Raw genomic sequence first — 18,884 nt, 5'->3', positions numbered from 1 at the left:
ATGTACAGTATGTAATGTGTACAGTGTGTTGTGTGTGTGATGCATGTACAGTATGTAATGTGTACAGTGTGTTGTGTGTGATGCATGTACAGTATGTAATGTGTACAGTGTGTTGTGTGTGTGATGCATGTACAGTATATAATGTGTACAGTGTGTGTGTGTGATGCATGTACAGTATGTAATGTGTACAGTGTGTGTGTGTGATGCATGTACAGTATGTAATGTGTACAGTGTGTTTATGATGCATGTACAGTATGTAATGTGTACAGTGTGTGTTTATGATGCATGTACAGTATGTAATGTGTACAGTGTATTGTGTGTGTATGATGCATGTACAGTATGTAATGTGTACAGTGTATTGTGTGTGTATGATGCATGTACAGTATGTAATGTGTACAGTGTGATGTGTGTTTATGATGCATGTACAGTATGTAATGTGTACAGTGTGTTGTGTGTTTATGATGCATGTACAGTATGTAATGTGTACAGTGTGTTGTGTGTTTATGATGCATGTACAGTATGTAATGTGTACAGTGTGTTGTGTGTATGATGCATGTACAGTATGTTATGTGTACAATGTGTTGTGTGTGTATGATGCATGTACAGTATGTAATGTGTACAGTGTGTTGTGTGTGTATGACGCATGTACAGTATGTAATGTGTACAGTGTGTTGTGTGTGTATGACGCATGTACAGTATGTAATGTGTACAGTGTGTGTGTGTGTGTATGACCCATGTACAGTATGTAATGTGTGCAGTGTGTGAGTGTATGATGCATGTACAGTATGTAATGTGTAAAGTGTGTGTGTATATGATGGATGTACAGTATGTAATGTGTACAGTGTGTGTGTGTATATGATGCATGTACAGTATGTAATGTGTACACTATGCGTGTGTATGATGTATGTACAGCATATAATGTGTACAGTGTGTTGTGTGTGTGAAGCATGCATGTACAGTATGTAATGTGTACAGTGTGTGTGTATGATGCATGTACAGTATGTAATGTGTACAGTGTGTGTGTGTATGATGCATGTACAGTATGTAATGTGTACAGTGTGTGTGTATGATGCATGTACAGTATGTAATGTGTACAGTGTGTGTGTGTGTATGATGCATGTACAGTATGTAATGTGTAGTGTGTGTGTGTGTATGATGCATGTACAGTATGTAATGTGTACAGTGTGTTGTGTGTATGATGCATGTACAGTATGTAATGTGTACAGTGTGTTGTGTGTGTATGATGCATGTACAGTATGTAATGTGTACAGTGTGTCTATGATGCATGTACAGTATGTAATGTGTACAGGTTGTGTATGATGCACGTACAGTATGTAATGTGTACAGTGTGCTGTGTGTATGTATGTACAGTATGTAATGTGTACAGTGTGTTGTGTGTATGATGCATGCACAGTATGTAATGTGTACAGTGTGTTGTGTGTATGATGCATGCACAGTATAATGTGTACAGTGTGTTGTGTGTATGATGCATGCACAGTATGTAATGTGTACAGTGTGTTGTGTGAGTGTATGATGCATGTACAGTATGTAATGTGTGTATGATGCATGCATGTACAGTATGTAATGTGTACAATGTGTTGTGAGTGTATGATGCATGTACAGAATGTAATGTGTACAGTAACTGCATGTATGAAGCATGCATGTACAGTATGTAATGTGTTCAGTGTGTGTATGATGCATGGACAGTATGTAATGTGTACAGTGTGTGTGTATGATGCATGTACAGTATGTAATGTGTACAGTGTGTTGGGTGTGTATGATGCATGTACAGTATGTATTGTGTACAGTGTGTATGAAGCATGCATGTACATTATGTAATGTGTTCAGTGTGTGTGTATGATGCATGTACAGTATGTAATGTGTAGTGTGTTGTGTGTGTGATGCATGTACAGTATGTAATGTGTACAGTGTGTGTATGATGCATGTACAGTATGTAATGTGTACAGTGTGTTGTGTGTATGATGCATGTACAGTATGTAATGTGTACAGTGTGTATGATGCATGTACAGTATGTAATGTGTACAATGTGTCTATGATGCATGTACAGTATGTAATGTGTACAGTGTGTCTATGATGCATGCACAGTATGTGATGTGTACAGTGTGTTGTGTGTGTATGTATGATGCATGCACAGTGTGTAATGTGTACAGTGTGTATGTATGATGCATGCACAGTATGTAATGTGTACAGTGTGTTGTGTGCGTATGATGCATGCATGCACAGTATGTAATGTGTACAGTGTGTTGTGTGCGTATGATGCATGTACAGTATATAATGTGTACAGTGTGTGTGTATGATGCATGTACAGTATGTAATGTGTACAGTGTGTGTGTATGAAGCATGCACAGTATGTAATGTGTACAGTGTGTGTGTATGATGCATGCACAGTATGTAATGTGTACAGTGTGTGTAATGCATGTACAGTATGTAATGTGTACAGTGTGTGTGTATGATGCATGTACAGTATGTAATGTGTACAGTGTGTTGTGTGTATGATGCATGTACAGCATGTAATGTGTACAGTGTGTGTGTATAATGCATGTACAGCATGTAATGTGTACAGTGTGTGTGTATGATGCATGTACAGCATGTCATGTGTACAGTGTGTGTGTGTATGATGCATGTACAGCATGTAATGTGTACAGTGTGTGTGTGTATGATGCATGTACAGCATGTAATGTGTACAGTGTGTGTGTATGATGCATGTACAGTATGTAATGTGTACAGTGTGTGTGTGTATGATGCATGTACAGTATGTAATGTATACAGTGTGTGTGTGTGTGTGTGTATGATGCATGCACAGTATGTAATGTGTACAGTGTGTTGTGTGTGTATGATGCATGTACAGTATGTAATGTGTACAGTGTGTTGTGTGTGTATGATGCATGTACAGTATGTAATGTGTACAGTGTGTTGTGTGTGTATGATGCATGTACAGTATGTAATGTGTACAGTGTGTGTATGGTGCATGTACAGTATGTAATGTATACAGTGTGTGTGTGTATGATGCATGTACAGTATGTAATGTGTACAGTGTGTTGTGTGTGTATGATGCATGTACAGTATGTAATGTGTACAGTGTGTTGTGTGTGTATGATGCATGTACAGTATGTAATGTGTACAGTGTGTTGTTTGTGTGATGCATGTACAGTATGTAATGTGTACAGTGTGTTGTGTGTGATGCATGTACAGTATGTAATGTGTACAGTGTGTGTGTGTGTGTATGATGCATGTACAGTATGTAATGTGTACAGTGTGTGTGTGTGTATGATGCATGTACAGTATGTAATGTGTACAGTGTGTTGTGTGTGTATGATGCATGTACAGTATGTAATGTGTACAGTGTGTTGTGTGTGTATGATGCATGTACAGTATGTAATGTGTACAGTGTGTTGTGTGTGTATGATGCATGTACAGTATGTAATGTGTACAGTGTGTTGTGTGTATGATGCATGTACAGTATGTAATGTGTACAGTGTGTTGTGTGTGTATGATGCATGTACAGTATGTAATGTGTACAGTGTGTTGTGTGTGTATGATGCATGTACAGTATGTAATGTGTACAGTGTGTTGTGTGTGTATGATGCATGTACAGTATGTAATGTGTACAGTGTGTTGTGTGTGTATGATGCATGTACAGTATGTAATGTGTACAGTGTGTGTGTATGATGCATGTACAGTATGTAATGTGTACAGTGTGTGTGTATGATGCATGTACAGTATGTAATGTGTACAGTGTGTGCATGATGCATGTACAGTATGTAATGTGTACAGTGTGTGCATTATGCATGTACAGTATGTAATGTGTACAGTGTGTGTGTATGATGCATGTACAGTATGTAATGTGTACAGTGTGTGTGTATGATGCATGTACAGTATGTAATGTGTACAGTGTGTGTGCATGATGCATGTACAATATGTAATGTGTACAGTGTGTGTGCATGATGCATGTACAGTATGTAATGTATACAGTGTGTGTGTATGATGCATGTACAGTATGTAATGTGTACAGTGTGTGAGTGTATGATGCATGTACAGTATGTGTGTATATGATGCATGTACAGTATGTAATGTGTACAGTATGTGTGTGTATGATGTATGTACAGCATGTAATGTGTACAGTGTGTTGTGTGTGTGAAGCATGCATGTACAGTATGTAATGTGTACAGTGTGTTGCGTGTGTATGAAGCATGCATGTGCAGTATGTAATATGTACAGATGTAATGTGTACAGTATCTGTGTGTGTATGAAGCATGCATGTACAGTATGTAATGTATACAGTATGGTGTGTGTGTATGAAGCATGCATGTACAGTATGTAATGTGTACAGTGTGTTGTGTGTGTATATAATGCATGCAGTGGCAGATCCAGGGAGGGGGGGGAACGGGGCAATTGCTCTGTCCTGTTGTGCGCCCATTGGAAAGTAACGCAGAGGAGCGAACATGACATGCGCTGGCCAGCATGGCAAGTGACCACCGCTCCTCCAGTCCCGGGACCTATTGCTATGGTGGCCGGACAAAAGGAGCAGTGGTCAGAACACTGTATGGCTGGAGGATGCATGCACAGTATGTAATGTGTACAGTGTGTTGTGTGTGTATGATGCATGTACAGTATGTAATGTGTACAGTGTGTTGTGTGTGTATGATGCATGTACAGTATGTAATGTGTACAGTGTGTTGTGTGTGTATGATGCATGTACAGTATGTAATGTGTACAGTGTGTGTATGGTGCATGTACAGTATGTAATGTATACAGTGTGTGTGTGTATGATGCATGTACAGTATGTAATGTGTACAGTGTGTTGTGTGTGTATGATGCATGTACAGTATGTAATGTGTACAGTGTGTTGTGTGTGTATGATGCATGTACAGTATGTAATGTGTACAGTGTGTTGTTTGTGTGATGCATGTACAGTATGTAATGTGTACAGTGTGTTGTGTGTGATGCATGTACAGTATGTAATGTGTACAGTGTGTGTGTGTGTGTATGATGCATGTACAGTATGTAATGTGTACAGTGTGTGTGTGTGTATGATGCATGTACAGTATGTAATGTGTACAGTGTGTTGTGTGTGTATGATGCATGTACAGTATGTAATGTGTACAGTGTGTTGTGTGTGTATGATGCATGTACAGTATGTAATGTGTACAGTGTGTTGTGTGTGTATGATGCATGTACAGTATGTAATGTGTACAGTGTGTTGTGTGTATGATGCATGTACAGTATGTAATGTGTACAGTGTGTTGTGTGTGTATGATGCATGTACAGTATGTAATGTGTACAGTGTGTTGTGTGTGTATGATGCATGTACAGTATGTAATGTGTACAGTGTGTTGTGTGTGTATGATGCATGTACAGTATGTAATGTGTACAGTGTGTTGTGTGTGTATGATGCATGTACAGTATGTAATGTGTACAGTGTGTGTGTATGATGCATGTACAGTATGTAATGTGTACAGTGTGTGTGTATGATGCATGTACAGTATGTAATGTGTACAGTGTGTGCATGATGCATGTACAGTATGTAATGTGTACAGTGTGTGCATTATGCATGTACAGTATGTAATGTGTACAGTGTGTGTGTATGATGCATGTACAGTATGTAATGTGTACAGTGTGTGTGTATGATGCATGTACAGTATGTAATGTGTACAGTGTGTGTGCATGATGCATGTACAATATGTAATGTGTACAGTGTGTGTGCATGATGCATGTACAGTATGTAATGTATACAGTGTGTGTGTATGATGCATGTACAGTATGTAATGTGTACAGTGTGTGAGTGTATGATGCATGTACAGTATGTGTGTATATGATGCATGTACAGTATGTAATGTGTACAGTATGTGTGTGTATGATGTATGTACAGCATGTAATGTGTACAGTGTGTTGTGTGTGTGAAGCATGCATGTACAGTATGTAATGTGTACAGTGTGTTGCGTGTGTATGAAGCATGCATGTGCAGTATGTAATATGTACAGATGTAATGTGTACAGTATCTGTGTGTGTATGAAGCATGCATGTACAGTATGTAATGTATACAGTATGGTGTGTGTGTATGAAGCATGCATGTACAGTATGTAATGTGTACAGTGTGTTGTGTGTGTATATAATGCATGCAGTGGCAGATCCAGGGAGGGGGGGGAACGGGGCAATTGCTCTGTCCTGTTGTGCGCCCATTGGAAAGTAACGCAGAGGAGCGAACATGACATGCGCTGGCCAGCATGGCAAGTGACCACCGCTCCTCCAGTCCCGGGACCTATTGCTATGGTGGCCGGACAAAAGGAGCAGTGGTCAGAACACTGTATGGCTGGAGGATGTATGTCTGTGGGGGAACATACTACACCTAATGTGGGAGGACTATACTGCACCTAATGTGGGGTAAACTATACTGCCAACCTAATGTGGAGAACTATACTGCACCTAATGTGGGGGACTATACTAATGTGGAGAACTATACTGCATCTAATGTGGGGAGAACTATACTGCACTTAATGTGGAAAGAACTATACTGCACCTAATGTGGGGAGAACTATACTGCACCTAATGTGGGGAGAACTATACTGCACCTAATGTGGGGAGAACTATACTGCACCTAATGTGGGGGAGAACTGTACTGCACCTAATGTGGGGGAACTGTACTGCACCTAATGTGGGGGAACTGTACTGCACCTAATGTGGGGGAACTGTACTGCACCTAATGTGGGGGAACTGTACTGCACCTAATGTGGGGGAACTGTACTGCACCTAATGTGGGGAGAACTATACTGCACCTAATGTGGGGGAACTACAGCCTAATGTGGGGGAACTATACTGCACCTAATGTGGGGAACTATACTGCCTAATGTGGGGGAACTATACTGCCTAATGTGGGGGAACTGTCCTGTACCTAATGTGGGGAACTGTCCTGTACCTAATGTGGGGGAACTATACTGCACCTAATGTGGGGGGAACTATACTGCACCTAATGTGGGGGGAACTATACTGCACCTAATGTGGGGGGAACTATACTGCACCTAATGTGGGGGGAACTATACTGCACCTAGTGTGGGGGGAACTATACTGCACCTAGTGTGGGGGGAACTATACTGCACCTAATGTGGGGGGAACTATACTGCACCTAGTGTGGGGGGAACTATACTGCACCTAATGTGGGGGGAACTATACTGCACCTAATGTGGGGGGAACTATACTGCACCTAATGTGGGAAGAACTATACTGCACCTAATGTGGGGAAACTATACTGCACCTAATGTGGGGAACTATACTGCACCGAACGTGGGGGAACTATACTGCACCTAATGTGGGGAACTATACTGCACCTAATGTGGGGAACTATACTGCACCTAATGTGGGGAGAACTCTGCTAGCCTAATGTGGGGAGAACTCTGCTGCACCTAATGTGGGGGGAACTGTGCCACACCTAACATGGGGGGAACTGTGCCGCACCTAACGTGGCGGGAACTGTGCCACACCTAAAGTGGGGGGAATTGTGCCACACCTAACATGAGGGGAACTGTGCCGCACCTCACGTGGGGGAACTGTGCTGCACCTAATGTGGGGGCCTCGTATCGACGTTTGCTCACGTCGCGCTCCCAGCATTCAAGGGCCAGCGTTACTACGTCCTGATGCCGGCCCTAGAGCGTGACGTGCGTGAACATCAAGGGGGGGGGGGGGGGGGGGGGGACGGGCCTCCATGTCCATTTTGCTTGGGGCCCCCAAATTCCTTCAAACGGCCCTGGCTGCATTACTGTGCTAAAAAGATTTTACATACTGTGCATAACTTTAGGTGGTAAACCCTAATGACAGTTGAGCTTTAAATAAATAAATCTGCATATTTTACAGTTTAATAAATCAGTTTAATTATATGAATGATGGCATTTTGTTTAGTGATTTCCATTTTGTTTAAAACATCTTGCAACATAAAGAGCTTGAATAACATCTTGTACTATACAAGCAAACTACATATCTTGTCTTCAAGAACAACTTGTCTAACAGTGGATAGAAGGTGCTCCATATCAAAATGATTGAATCCTGGGTCTTTGCCTTCATTGGTTTTGTCGCTATTATATATACAGTACAGAACAAAAGTTTGGACACACCTTCTCATTCAGAGTTTTCTTTATTTTCATGACTATTAAAATTGTAGATTCACACTGAAGGCATCAAAACTATGAACTAACACATGTGGAATTATATACATAACATAAAAGTGTGAAAATATGTCATATTCTAGGTTCTAGCCACCCTTTGCTTTGATTACTGCTTTGCATACTCCTGGCATTCTCTTGATGAGCTTCAAGAGGTAGTCACCTGAAATGGTCTTCCAACAGTCTTGAAGGAGTTCCCAGAAATGCTTAGCACTTGTTGGCCCGTTTTGCCTTCACTCTGCGGTCCAGCTCAACCCCAAACCATCTCAATTGGGTTCAGGTCCAGTGACTGTGGAGGCCAGGTCATCTGGCGCAGCACCCCATCACTCTCCTTCTTGGTCAAATAGCCCTTACACAGCCTGGAGGTGTGTTTGGGGTCATTGTCCTGTTGAAAAATAAATGATGGTCCAACTAAACACAAACCGGATGTAATAGCATGCCACTGCAAGATGCTGTGGTAGCCATGCTGGTTCAGTATGCCTTCAATTTTGAATAAATCCCCAATAGTGTCACCAGCAAAGCACCCCCACACCATCACACCTCCTCCTCCACACCAGCACACCTGTGAAATGAAAAACATTTCAGGTGACTACCTCTTGAATCTCAACAAGAGAATGCAAAGAGTGTGCAAAGCAGTAATCAAAGCAAAAGGTGGCTACATTGAAGAACCTAGAATATGACATTTTCCGTTGTTTCACACTTTTTTGTTATGTATATAATTCCACATGTATTAATTCATAGTTTTAACCCCTTAAGGACTGAGCCCTTTTTCACCTTAAGGACTCGGCCATTTTTTGCAATTCTGACCACTGTCACTTTAAACATTAATAACTCTGGAATGCTTTTAGTTATCATTCTGATTCCGAGATTGTTTTTTCGTGACATATTCTACTTTAACTTAGTGGTAAAATTTTGTGGTAACTTGCATCCTTTCTTGGTGAAAAATCCCAAAATTTGATGAAAAGTTTGAAAATTTTGCATTTTTCTAACTTTGAAGCTCTCTGCTTGTAAGGAAAATGGATATTCAAAATAATTTTTTTTTTATTCACATATACAATATGTCTACTTTATATTTGCATCATAAAATTGATGAGTTTTTACTTTTGGAAGACATCAGAGGGCTTCAAAGTTCTGCAGCAATTTTCCAATTTTTCACAAAATTTTGAAACTCGCTTTTTTTCAGGGACCAGTTCAGGTTTGAAGTGGATTTGAAGGGTCTTCATATTAGAAATACCCCATAAATGACCCCATTATAAAAACTGCACCCCCGAAAGTATTCAAAATGAGATTCAGTAAGCGTTTTAACCCTTTAGGTGTTTCACAGGAATAGCAGCAAAGTGAAGGAGAAAATACACAATCTTCATTTTTTACACTCGCTTGTTCTTGTAGACCCAATTTTTGAATTTTTGCAAGGGGTAAAAAGGAGAAAATTTTTACTTGTATTTGAAACCCAATTTCTCTCGAGTAAGGACATACCTCATATTTCTATGTTAATTGTTCGGCGGGCGCAGTAGAGGGCTCAGAAGGGAAGGAGCGTCAAATGGTTTTTGGGGGGCATGTCACCTTTAGGAAGCCCCTATGGTGCCAGAACTGCAAAAAACCCCACATGGCATACCATTTTGGAAACTAGACCCCTCAGGGAACGTAACAAGGGGTAATGTGAACCTTAATACCCCACAAGTGATTCACGACTTTTGCATATGTAAAAAAAAAATGCTAAAATGCTTGGTTTCCCTAAAGTTTTACATTTTTAAAAAGGGTAATAGCAGAAAATACACCCCAAAATTTGAAGCCCAATTTCTCCCGATTCAGAAAACACCCCATATGGGGGTGAAAAGTGCTCTGCTGGCGCACTACAGGTCTCAGAAGAGAAGGAGTCACATTTGGCTTTTTTGAAGGAAATTTTGCTCTGGGGGCATGCCGCATTTAGGAAGCCCCTATGGTGCCAGGACAGCAAAAAAAAACCACATGGCATACCATTTTGGAAACTAGACCCCTCGGGGAACGTAACAAGGGGTTAAGTGAACCTTAATACCCCACAGGCGTTTCACGACTATTGCATATGTAAAAAAAATAAAAAAAATTTTACCTAAAATGCTTCTTTTCCCAAAAACTTTACATTTTTAAAAAGGGTAAAAGCAGAAAATACCCCCCAAAATTTGAAGCCCAATTTCTCCCGAGTACAGCGATACCCCATATGTGACCCTTAACTGTTGCCTTGAAATACGACAGGGCTCCAAAGTGAGAGCGCCATGCGCATTTGAGGCCTAAATTAGGGATTGCATAGGGGTGGACATAGGGGTATTCTACGCCAGTGATTCCCAAACAGGGGGCCTCCAGCTGTTGCAAAACTCCCAGCATGCCTGGACAGTCAACGGCTGTCCGACAATACTGGGAGTTGTTGTTTTGCAACAGCTGGAGGCTCCGTTTTGGAAACCATGGCGTACCAGATGTTTTTCATTTTTATTGGGGAGGGGAGGGGGGTTGTATAGGGGTATGTGTATACGTAGTGTTTTTTACTTTTTATTTTATTTTTTGTGTTAGTGTAGTGTAGTGTTTTTAGGGTACAGTCGCACGGGCGGGGGTTCACAGTAGTTTATCGCTGGCAGTTTGAGCTGTTGCAGAAAATTTGCTGCAGCTCAAACTTGCAGCCCGATACCTACTGTAATCCTCCGCCCATGTGAGTGTACCCTGTACGTTCACATTGGGGGGGACCTCCAGCTGTTGCAAAACTAAAACTCCCAGCATGCGCTGACAGACTGTACATGCTGAGAGTTTTAGTTTTGCAACAGCTGTAGGCACACTGGTTATGTATCACGGAGTTTGTGACCTTACTCAGTGTTTCAAAACCAGTGTGCCTCCAGCTGTTGCAAAACTACAACTCCCAGCATGTACGGTGCATGGTGTAAGGTGACTGCTGGGAGTTGTAGTTTGCAACTGCTGGAGGCACACTGGTCGTGAAACACTGAGTTAGGTAAAAAAAAAAAAACTAAGTTTCACAACCAGTGTGCCTTCAGCTGTTGCAAAACTACAACTCTCAGCAGTCACCGACAGCAAACGGGCATGCTGGGAGTTGTAGTTATGCAACCAGCAGATGCACCACTACAACTCCCAGCATGCACTTTAGCTGTTTGTGCAAGCTGGGAGTTGTAGTTATACAACAGCTGAAGGTACACTTTTCCATAGAAATAATGTGCCTCCAGCTGTTGCAAAACCATAAGTCCCAGCATGCCCATAAGGGAATGCTGGGAGTTGTGGTGGTCTGCCTCCTGCTGTTGCATAACTACAGCTCCCAGCATGCCCTTTTTGCATGCTGGGAGCTGTTGCTAAGCAACAGCAGGAGGCTGTAACTCACCTCCTGCTGTTGCTTCATCGCTGGACTGTCCCTCGCCGCCGCCGTCGCTCCTGGGGCCCCGATCCCAACATGGACGCCGGGGATCGGGGTCCCCAGCACCCGGGGTCGTCTTCCCGCACCCGCTCTCCGGAAGAGGGGCGGAGCGGGTGCGGGAGTGACGCCCGCAGCAGGCGCCCTGATTGGTCGGCCGGTAATCCGGCCGACGAATCAGGGCGATCGTGAGGTGGCATCAGTGCCACCTCACCCCTGCAGGCTCTGGCTGTTCGGGGCCGTCAGAGACGGCCCCGAACAGCCAGTAATTCCGGGTCACCGGGTCACTGGAGACCCGATTGACCCGGAATCGCCGCAGATCGCTGGACTGAATTGTCCAGCGATCTGCGGTGATCGCCGACATGGGGGGGCATAATGACCCCCCTGGGCGATATGCCGGGATGCCTGCTGAACGATTTCAGCAGGCATCCGGCTCCGGTCCCCAACCGGCTAGCGGTGGGGGCCGGAATTCCCACTGGCGTATGGATACGCCCTGCGTCCTTAAGGACTCGGGATGCAGGGCGTATCCATACGCCCTGCGTCCTTAAGAGGTTAATGCCTTCAATGTGAATCTACAATTTTCATAGTCATGAAAATAATGAAAACTCTGAATGAGAAGGTGTGCCCAAACTTTTGGTCTGTACTGTATCTATAGGATTACAAACTTTTTAGAAGATTACAAACTTACGGCTAAAAATTTCCAGTCTTTTGGAATTTGTAAAGGACTTGTAGAGTAGACTTCTTCAACTGAATAATTTCCAAGAAACAGATCAATTGAATCCTGCAAAAGAAAATGAAAAATGTGTGTGTATATTTAATGCAACCTGATAACTGATGTGTTCAGACAACAATGGAAATAACTGAGAGGTAGAGATGAGCAAATAGATACTGATGATTCAGAATTAGTTACGAATTTCCTGAAAAATTCAATTTGTAACGAATCCGAATATTGCCGCGATTCGATAAAACAAATTGTTTCATTAAACTCCATTTAGTGTGGTCCAGGCTCCAGGGCATCTAAAATGGCAGCTCCACGTGTGAGGACATGGGGCAAGGAACTCTGGGCTGGCAAGTAGGCGGGATCACCCTGAATCACATGCAGCCTATCCGCAGCCAGCCAGCCCTGTGATGTCACAGCCCGATATAATCGGCAGCCATTGCTGCAGCCAGCCATTTCAGCATTTTATTGCAGAGAGAGAGAGAGCAGTGTGTGTTCCACAGAAAAACAACTTTACAGCAGCAATTCACCACAAGCCCAAATCACTGCAGAAAAGGAGGGGGAGAGAGAGAGGAGAGAGAGATAACTTTTGGGTGTACTACTCAGCGACTCTGTACTGCTGCACTGGAGTGTACAACAACTCTAAAGCTAATAGAGGCCAGTTAGAGTGACCACTAAAAGCCACAGTCACCTGCTTTTAGTGCCTAATACAGGTTGCGTAGCAGAGCATATTGTCCTCTCATAAGTGTAATCTGTGCGTACATAGGTGGTGTACGATTTTTTTCCCTGTCAAATTAATTTTGGCTAGTTACAGTGAAAGGCCAGGCAAAGCTACACACTTGTTTTTGTAGCCTAATACAGTTTTAAGTGTAGTGGAGTTTATTGTCCTCCTCTCCCTCCTCCATATACGCACTCAGCTGGTGTATACATATGTCAGGCAGTAAAGTGCCAGGACGTGGACAGAGGAGTGACAGAGGCCTAAATTAATCAGGCGCAGGCAGAGGTCGGAGCAGACCAGGGGCGAGTGGCAGCAGGAGTCGCAGCGAGAGGCCTGAGCTCCCGGTATCAGCAACCCATCTGCAGTCACTGATTGGTTAACTTGGTCATCCACTGCATCACAAGTGACATCTGACACCCCCAGTCAACAGTCGGTGGATTTCTCAGACACAACCCTCAGTTGGCATGGCCCTGGAGCAGTCCCTGTTCTCCAATTGCCTCTGTCATATGCTGTACCCCCCCCCTCAACAGAAGTATTGTATGCTGTGGGTTCAGCTCCACTATTTAGTGAGGACGATCTAATAGAGGTCAGTCAACAGCTACTGCCCAGCCAAGAATTGGAGGAGACATCCGCCTCTTCCTCCGCTAGGCAGGCAAGTAGTGATGGGGAGAGTGGCTCCTGAAGCAGACACTGTTGAGGAACCTGAGGAGGACAGAAGTGATCGCACTATGGAGCCAGGTGCAGAAGGGGCTTCATCATCATCAGAAGAGGAGGGTTGCAGATAGCTGAACCAGCAAAGTTGTAGCATGGTGGGGAGTCAGCATGGTGGCAGCAGTGGGAAGTCTGGAGCCAAACGTGTCCGGGGTAGACCACCTGCTTTGCAGCAGCCTACCTGCCCAGAAGGTAGTGGAACAGGGGTTTCTGGAGTCAGTTGCAGTAAGTCAGTGCGAACTGTTGGGTGGAAAATCAGCTACTTGGCGATGTGGCAGTTTTTCATCAAGCATCCGGAGGATGTTAACATGGCCGCATGCAAGATGTGTCGGCAGAATGTGAAGCATGGCCAGGGTCCCAATGTTGGCACCACGGCCCTGCGTTAAAATATGCAGCATCACCATAAAGCGGCCTGGGAGAACCGTGGCTCCGATGCGGTGGTCCAGCTTGCTGCATCACCCATTGGGATGCCACTCCCTGTTTCAGCCAGCCAAGGCTCCACCATCTCAGCCGAAGGGAGCTGTCTATCATAACCATCTCCTGTCGCTCCAGATGCTCTTGCTACTCCTACTTCGAGTCAAGCATTCCGGCAGCAATCCAACTGTACAGACGCTGAATGTGCTCCTGTCCAAGTTGCTGGTGCTGCAGGCCCTTCTTTTTCAAGTGGTGAACTCTTCACTTTTTAGAGAACTGATGGCTTGTGCCGAGCAGAGGTGGAGAGTCCCAAGCGGTCATTTCTTTGCAAAAAAGACAGTACCAGCCCTGCACAATTATGTGGAACAGAAGGTGGGCTAGACTTTGAGCCTGTCGGTGTGTACCAAAGTGCCCGGCAGAACCGACATGTGGAGCTGTAACTACGGCCCACTGGGTGAATGTTGTTCCTAAAGATATAGAAATAAGAAATTGTGCTGCTCACTTAGCTTCTGACCCGAGGTCAACTGGGTAGGTCTATATCCCAAAGACCTATGGGTACGTAGAAGAAAAAATTATATATACTAAATAATATATATAAAAAACTGTCCTCAAGAGGCAGTGGATATAAAAAGGAAAAGAGAAAAAAAAAAGAGAGAAGAAAAGAAGGAGAAAAAAGTAGAAATTAGAGGGATAGAAAAAAAGGAACAAGAAAGTAGGTTTTGAGAAAAGATGAGTATGTATGCTAGAATATCCAAATTAGGATAGAAAAGGGATACCTAAAAATAATGACATTTATTGGATAAGTACAGTAATGAAATATACATCTGTGCAGGGCCCTTGTACAAGATGTTATATATATTAAAAATACAGTGATAGAATAAATTGATAAAATAAAAATGTAAAATGAATAATAAAATCAGCAGCTGAATAAAGTCTATTGGTGGAGGTAAAAAGTCTATGGTTCCGATAAAATGATATTCGTGCAGCAATAGAGTACCAATGTGATATACAATGTTGCCAGAGCATTCACAGCAGTGGTGTATTATAACAATGTTAGAGTGATAGAGATGCCTGCAGTCCGCAATGTTAGATTACTCATGATACAGTAGCCGGCTTTTTTAAATATTCGCAGCAGATATGATGATCGGAGCTGGCACGGTGTAGCGTCCGGCCTTGGATGCGGTAATTCAGCGGTCCCAGCAAGGTGCAGGTGGGCGCGGATAGGCATCCGGCCAGGTAAGTCTCTGGAGAGGCAGGCAGGTAACAGAGCTGCTGTGTGAACTGGTGTCCTCGTGGTAGATCGCGTGCGTGATTTTTTAAGAAGTAGTCTAAAGTGCGGGGTGCTGCAGCGATGCCGAGTACCGGAACCATAGGTTTAAAAAGTCAATAGAGGTGCTGATAGTATATATGTGGCAATGATATACAGGGCTATACGTGTTTCAAGACAAGAGTCTCATTCTTCAGTAGCCAAATGTGGACTTGGGGTGCCCTCTGTGCTCACGTTCCACTGCCATGGCTGCTAGGGAGGGGTGGGTTGGCAGGAGCAGTCCCAGCTCCATCAGCAGCAGCCTGAGTCTACAGACGCTGATGAGTAGCTTTCTTCACCTGCATAGGGAAGCAACTCATCAGCAGCAGGTAGACCTTGAGCGGGTGGTGGCATACATTGACATGACCCTGCCAATACACTTTGAAGATCAGCTGGACTTCTGGACAGCCAAAGTGGATTTGTGGCCGCAACTAGCAGCGTTTGCCCTGGAAAAGCTGTCCTGCTCGGCCAGTAATGTGCCATAAGAGCCGGTGTTTAGTGTTTAGAGACTGACCTTTGTCAAGATGAATCAGGCTTAAATCAGCCAGGATTTTCACCAACCCTGATGCATCAGAGCAGATTAACCATGGTTAGCACTTCACAATGCCAACACTTCACAAATATGGATACTGCAAAAAATATTTAAGATGCTGTTCCCCAGTTACAGAAATTCCTCCGCATCAGACCACAAGTAAGTATTGAGGATATGCATTAGCTAAAACTTAACTTTTGTTAGGATCAAATATATGGACCCAAATTTTTTGGGAAATCTAACAAAAGGAAAGGTGTGCAAAAAACACCATGTGCCACCTACACCACCAAGTATTGATGTGATATAAAGTGGCTGCTGCCACTTCTAGGCTTTGTCTTTGTGCCGCCATGTGATCTTGTTATATTGATCTTGTAGGAGTAATTATACACTATTGGAGCTGGAATTACTGCGACTGCTGCTGCCACCTCTAGGCGCTCTGTAATTGTAATTTATAGCAATCAGACCCAAATACATTCTGATCAAACTAAATTTTTTCATTATATTTGGCTAATCGGACAAATGAAAATTTCCATAAAATTCGATCATCGTCATTCCTCATATGTTATCTCTGGAATTACCACAAGAATCCAAAGAAACAGGTTGGAGCGAGAAAATTAAACCATAACTGATTAAATGAAACATTCAAGGTTTCATACGCAGTTTAGCAGTACCAGCCGTGCTTACTTACACATGCATGGCTTAATATCTTTGACAAGCATTTAATAATGGCAAGATCTACCCAGTAGCCCTCCCGGGTCAGGTCTGCACCACTGAGAGGGGAGCACAAACTGACACATTACTCCAAAATTGTGTAATTCTGCGGCCTACATAGGCTGCCGCCGCCTCCAGACTGTCATTGTGCCGCCATATGGTCTCCTCATACAGCTGCAATATCCAGGCTCTATCATAGTGCCGCCCTATGGTTTCCTCATGCTGCTGCCATCTCCAGGCTGTGTCATTCTGCCACCATTTGGTCTCCACTGGCTCATGTCAGTTTTTGTATTGCTTTTCAACACAAATAAATTCGGATCAAACGGCATTTTTTTAAGAAAATTGGGCTAAAAACTGACAATTAAAATTTTTCATTAAATTTGATCATTGCTAGTCCTCATATGTTATTTCTGGAATTACCACAATAACCCAAAGAAACAGGTTGGAGCGAAAAAATTAAACCATAACTGATTAAATGAAACATTCAAAGTTTCATACACAGATTTGCAGTACCAGCCGTGTTTACTTACACGTGCATGGCTTGCTAGCCCTCCCGGTCAGGCCTACACCACTGAGGGGGGAGTACAAACTGACACACTACTCTAAAATTGTGTCGCTCTGCTGCCCACATAGGCTGCCGCCACCTCCAGACTGTGTCACTGTGCCGCCATTTGGTCTCATCATACTGCTGCCACATCCAGGCTCTATCATAGTGCCGCTCTATGGTCTCGTCATGCTGCTGCCACCTCTAGGCTCTGTCATTGTGCCGCCATGTTATCTTGTTATGTTGATCTCATAGTTTGACAGTATTTTTTTAAAAGTAAACACTTTGGGCACCCAGGGCACTCAGTCATGAGCATGGGGGGTGCTGAGAGGCAGGGGCTGGGACAGGTGGTAGCTGGCCTTGCGGCAGACTGACAGCTAGATTTTAAGATACAAGTACAAGCTTTTTCACTGCAGCAACTTATAGCAGTATGCAACCACTCATCCAAAGGCGCAGCAGCTGAATGTGCTCCCGTCCAAGTAGCTGGTGCTGCAGTCCCTCCCTTTTCAAGTGGACACTCAGTCATGAGCATGGGGGTGCGCCGAGAGGCAGGGGCTGGCACAGGCGGTAGCTGGCGTTGCGGCAGACCGCCAGCTCGATTTTAAGATACAAGTATGAGCTGTTTCACTGCAGCAACTTCTACACTGCAGCAATTATACACTATTGGAGCTGCCAAAAAAGGCTTTAACGTTTGCTCATTCCAATTACCAGGCCCTGTCATTGTGCTGCTGTTCGGCAGTAATTCTAATAGCGATGCCTGTGATCTGCATGTAATACTGAATAACAGTATTATTTCACAAACAGAGCACAATCCCTACACGCGTCACGACAAGGTTAAGTGTTCTACACCCCTATTGAGGCTCCCTGTTTCCCGGAAAAAGCCTTTTTAACCCCTTAAGGGCTGAGCCCTTTTTCGCCTTATGGACTGAGCCCATTTTTGCAATTCTGACCACTGTCACTTTATGCATTAATAACTCTGGGATGCTCTTACAATTTATTCTGATTCCCAGATAGTTTTTCCATGACATATTCTACTTTAACATAGTGGTAAATTTTCGTTGATACTTGCATACCTTCTTGGTGAAAAATCCCCAAATTTCATGAAAATGTGGAAAATTTAGCATTTTTCTAACTTTGAAATTCTCTGCTTGTAAGGAAAATGGATATTCCAAATTATTTATATATTGATTCACATATACAATATGTCTACTTTATGTTGGCATCACAAAGTTGACATGTTTTTACTTTTGGAAGACATAAGAGGGCTTCAAAGTTCAGCAGCAATTTTCAAATTTTTCACAAAATTTTCAAAATCGGAATTTCAGTTTCAAGTGGATTTGAGGGGCTTTCATGTTAGAAATACCCCATAAATTACACCATCATAAAAACTGCACCCCTCAAAGTATTGAAAATGACTTTCAGAAAGTTTGTTAACCCTTTAGGTGTTTCACAGGAATAGCAGCAAAGTGAAGGAGAAAATTCAAAATATTCATTTTTTACACTAGCATGTTCTTGTTGAGCCATTTTTTTTATTTTTACAAGGGGGAAAAGGAGAGAATTCCCCCAAAATTTGTAACCCATTTCTCTCGAGTAAGGAAATACCTCATATGTGGATGTACAGTGCTTCGTGGGTGCACTAGAGGGCTCAGAAGGGAAGGTGCGACAATGGGATTT

At 43.2% G+C, this 18,884-nt stretch overlaps 1 protein-coding gene across 4 annotated transcripts in view; it reads right to left on the bottom strand.

The window, feature by feature from the left end:
• SACM1L (SAC1 like phosphatidylinositide phosphatase) overlaps nucleotides 1-18,884 on the bottom strand; it is a 647,794-nt gene that overhangs the window by 16,296 nt on the left and 612,614 nt on the right. For 3 of the 4 annotated variants that reach the window (XM_056520232.1, XM_056520230.1, XM_056520233.1), the window contains one exon: nucleotides 12,245-12,337. The exons of the other annotated variant lie outside the window; for it this stretch is intronic. In XM_056520232.1, coding sequence (XP_056376207.1) covers nucleotides 12,245-12,337 — 93 coding nt within the window. The remainder of the gene's footprint in view (nucleotides 1-12,244; nucleotides 12,338-18,884) is intronic. 4 annotated transcript variants of the gene reach the window in all.

Source organism: Hyla sarda, chromosome 5 (genome assembly GCF_029499605.1).
Source record: "Hyla sarda isolate aHylSar1 chromosome 5, aHylSar1.hap1, whole genome shotgun sequence".
Taxonomy (NCBI): domain Eukaryota; kingdom Metazoa; phylum Chordata; class Amphibia; order Anura; family Hylidae; genus Hyla; species Hyla sarda.
This window is presented reverse-complemented; position numbering and strand designations above follow the sequence as displayed.